General features: G+C 40.0%; 1 protein-coding gene across 1 annotated transcript; it reads right to left on the bottom strand.

Moving 5' to 3' along the window:
• Positions 1-642: 642 nt before the first annotated feature.
• Positions 643-2523, bottom strand: LOC138353887 (zinc finger protein 98-like). Its single transcript, XM_069307306.1, has one exon. It carries the CDS (start codon positions 2053-2055, stop codon positions 1012-1014), a length of 1044 nt encoding a protein of 347 aa, XP_069163407.1. The 5' UTR covers positions 2056-2523; the 3' UTR covers positions 643-1011.
• Between the last annotated feature and the right edge of the window lie 599 nt (positions 2524-3122).

Here is a 3122-nt window from a genome sequence, read left to right as displayed (position 1 = left end):
ACGACAAGCAGAGAGGAGAAGAAGGGGGAGAAAAACGAAACAGAAGGAAAAGGAAAAGTCGTTCAGCACAATTAGAGAGGACAGCAACAGGAGAATAAGGCTACAAAAGGACAGCTAGGGGACTGTCCCAAGGAGCATCACACTCCGGCAGCCGCCCACTAAGCCCCCCTTACGGCAACGAGCTGAACAGGGAGAGGGGGGGGGGGTATGGGGAAAAACAATTGTCTATAGACAGATTCTTAGTAAGACAAGCAAGCACTGAGCAACAACAATTTCCTAGTGGTATGCCTGCAAAACTTAGGGGAGTGCGTAACCCAGAAATGTCATCACTGCTTGATGTTATAATGGAAGGGGCCTCCCCTTCCTAACACTAACACCTCTCCACCACCCCTACCCCCTTCCTCACAGTCTTCCATACGCCAAAAAAGTCATCAGTAAAGGTAAGATATAACTTGTACATACTGTAGTGCCAAATATTTGTAGCATTATATATGAAATGTATTTTGAAGTTAATATTTTTGGAAGTGTGGATTAATTAAATTTGCATTATTTCTAATGGGAAAATTTTTTTCAGTTTGTGAATTTTCAGTTTACAACCGGTCTCTGGGAATGGATTAAATTAAAAAAACGAAGGTACCAGTGTATTACATTTTAAATAAATTCCCAAAACAAAAATATTAAGCACATTATTTACATATGAAGAAAAAACATTTTTAAGCTTTGTTTTATCTTTGCTAAACTAAAGAGATATTTCTGTTTTTATAAGCAATTGAATTTTTCTACAGTGACAGCTTCCCTAGTTCTTGTTTGGTCTATTTATGGCATCTAATTTTCGTTGAGGAACAATATAATAAAATATCTTTAGATCTTTACCCCTTCATAGTGAAGTATTTCTCAAACAATATATAACATAAATACCTCTGAAGGGCAACCAACTGACACTGTGATAGCACACTGTTAGATAAAAAGTAAGTTAATATACCATTATGTGCCTCATTATCCTTTAATCTCTTAATCCTCTTCCACACGCAAAGTGTTTAGCCTATCATCTGCATGTATCATCTTGTGCCTATTCATGCTTCCAAGTTGACTGAATCTCTTTCCACACTCGGGGCACTCGTGAGGTTTGTCACCTGAATGCACTAACAAGTGAGTCTTCATAGTTCCAAGATGACTGAATTTTTTTCCACACTCTGTACATTTATAAGGTTTGTCACCTGAATGTACTAACATGTGACGTTTTATAATTCCACGATCTCTAAATTTTTTGCCACACTCGGCACATTCAAAAGGTTTCTCATCCGTATGCACCATCCTGTGATTCTTCATAGTTCCAAGCCGACTGAATCTCTTCCCACACTCTGGACACTTGTAAAGTTTGTCACCTGAATGCATTAACATGTGAGTCTTTATATGTCCAATCTGCCTGAATCTCATCCCACATACTAGACATTCATGAGGCTTGTCACCTGAATGCACTAACATGTGAGTCTTCATAGTTCCAAGCTGCCTGAATCTCTTCCCACACTCTGGACACTTGTGAAGTTTGTCACCTGAATGCACTAACATGTGAGTCTTCATAGCTCCACGGTGCTTGAATCTCATCCCACACTCTGAACACTCAAGAGGTTTGTCACCTGAGTGCACTAACACGTGCTTTATTATATGTCCACGTTCTCTAAATTTTTTGCCACATTCAGCACATTCAAAAGGTCTCTCATCCGCATGCACCATCCTGTGTTTCTTCATAACTCCAAGCTGACTGAATCTCTTCCCACACTCTGGACACGCATGAGGTTTATCACCTGAATGCACTAACATGTGAGTCTTCATAGTTCCACGCTCTCTGAATCTCTCCCCACACTCTGGACATTCATGAGGTTTGTCACCTGAATGCACTAACATGTGAGTCTTTATATGTCCCCGCTGTCTGAATCTCTTCCCACACTCTGGACACTCATGATGCTTATCACCTGAATGCACTAACAAGTGCCTCCTCATATCTCCAAGACGAATGAATACCTTCCCACACTGTGGACAATGGTGAGTCTTCATCTTCTTTACGATAGGTGCAGTTTATGTGAGGGTTTTTTCCTCCGGGTGACTGTACGAGTGGTGAAGTTGGGAGTCGCGTCAAGGCTTGAGTGTTGTTTCTTAGAGTTAGACTTGATGTGAGCACGTGACGGTTAATGGTGATGCTTCTTCTTAATGATAGGTGCAGTTTGTGTCAAGGTTTGTGCCCTTAATACTCACTCTAGACATCACCGGCTGGCGCTGCTAAAATGGCAGATCCTACTTTGGCACTGGTCAAGTCGTCTACTGCAGGCCTATGGGCACTGGTCAAGTCGTCTACAGCAATTTCGGATACCGTACTAGAAACGGATACAAGACACTCCGTACATTGACAACATCGCACACTAATATTTTTACCACTTCGGACACCAGCTTTCGACGTTTCGCATATGTGTACGTGTTCCATATTAAAACGACAATATAATGCTATTAACAATTAAAATCTTCTATTTAACAGGCATATAGTTATTAAATGAAGTTTAGTGATGTAATAGACATAATCCGGAGTTGGTAAGGACGCCGCCCGCCAGCGTAAACACAACACACCCGAATGCCCACAAACACGATACAACGCACAAAACACAACACTTCTGTCAGTTTTTGGATAAACTCCTTTTATATTTATTATGTGAGAGTTATACATGTATAAAATGATAACTATTATAGGTAAGCGCCTAATATTTAATATTAATCAATAAAAAAGAAGTCAGAAGCCACACGCCTGTCTGTACATGTCTTTTGTGTAAAAGTATTTTGGGCGCTCATGTACTTGTGCGCTAGCTGGCGTTCATAACTGTTCTCGCCAACAAGCATTAGAATTAAACAAACGAATTTATTTTTTCATTTATATACAAGAAGAGAAGGCTACCCTTGAGTCTGTAATATTCATCTGATCACTAGTCTCCCATTTGGTCCTCATTGCTTTATCTTACTATTATTGAATGTCAATAACCGTGTTATGCAATTTCAATTTCTTCTATTTCTTTCTTTATTATGCACCCCATATCCATCTCGTGGGCGGTGGTGTAAAGGATTACAGAGGCACATAA

The sequence above is a fragment of the Procambarus clarkii genome, chromosome 60, assembly GCF_040958095.1.
Source record: "Procambarus clarkii isolate CNS0578487 chromosome 60, FALCON_Pclarkii_2.0, whole genome shotgun sequence".
Taxonomy (NCBI): Eukaryota; Metazoa; Arthropoda; class Malacostraca; order Decapoda; family Cambaridae; genus Procambarus; species Procambarus clarkii.
Note: the sequence above shows the minus strand (reverse complement) of the source record. Positions and strands in the feature narration are given on the sequence as shown.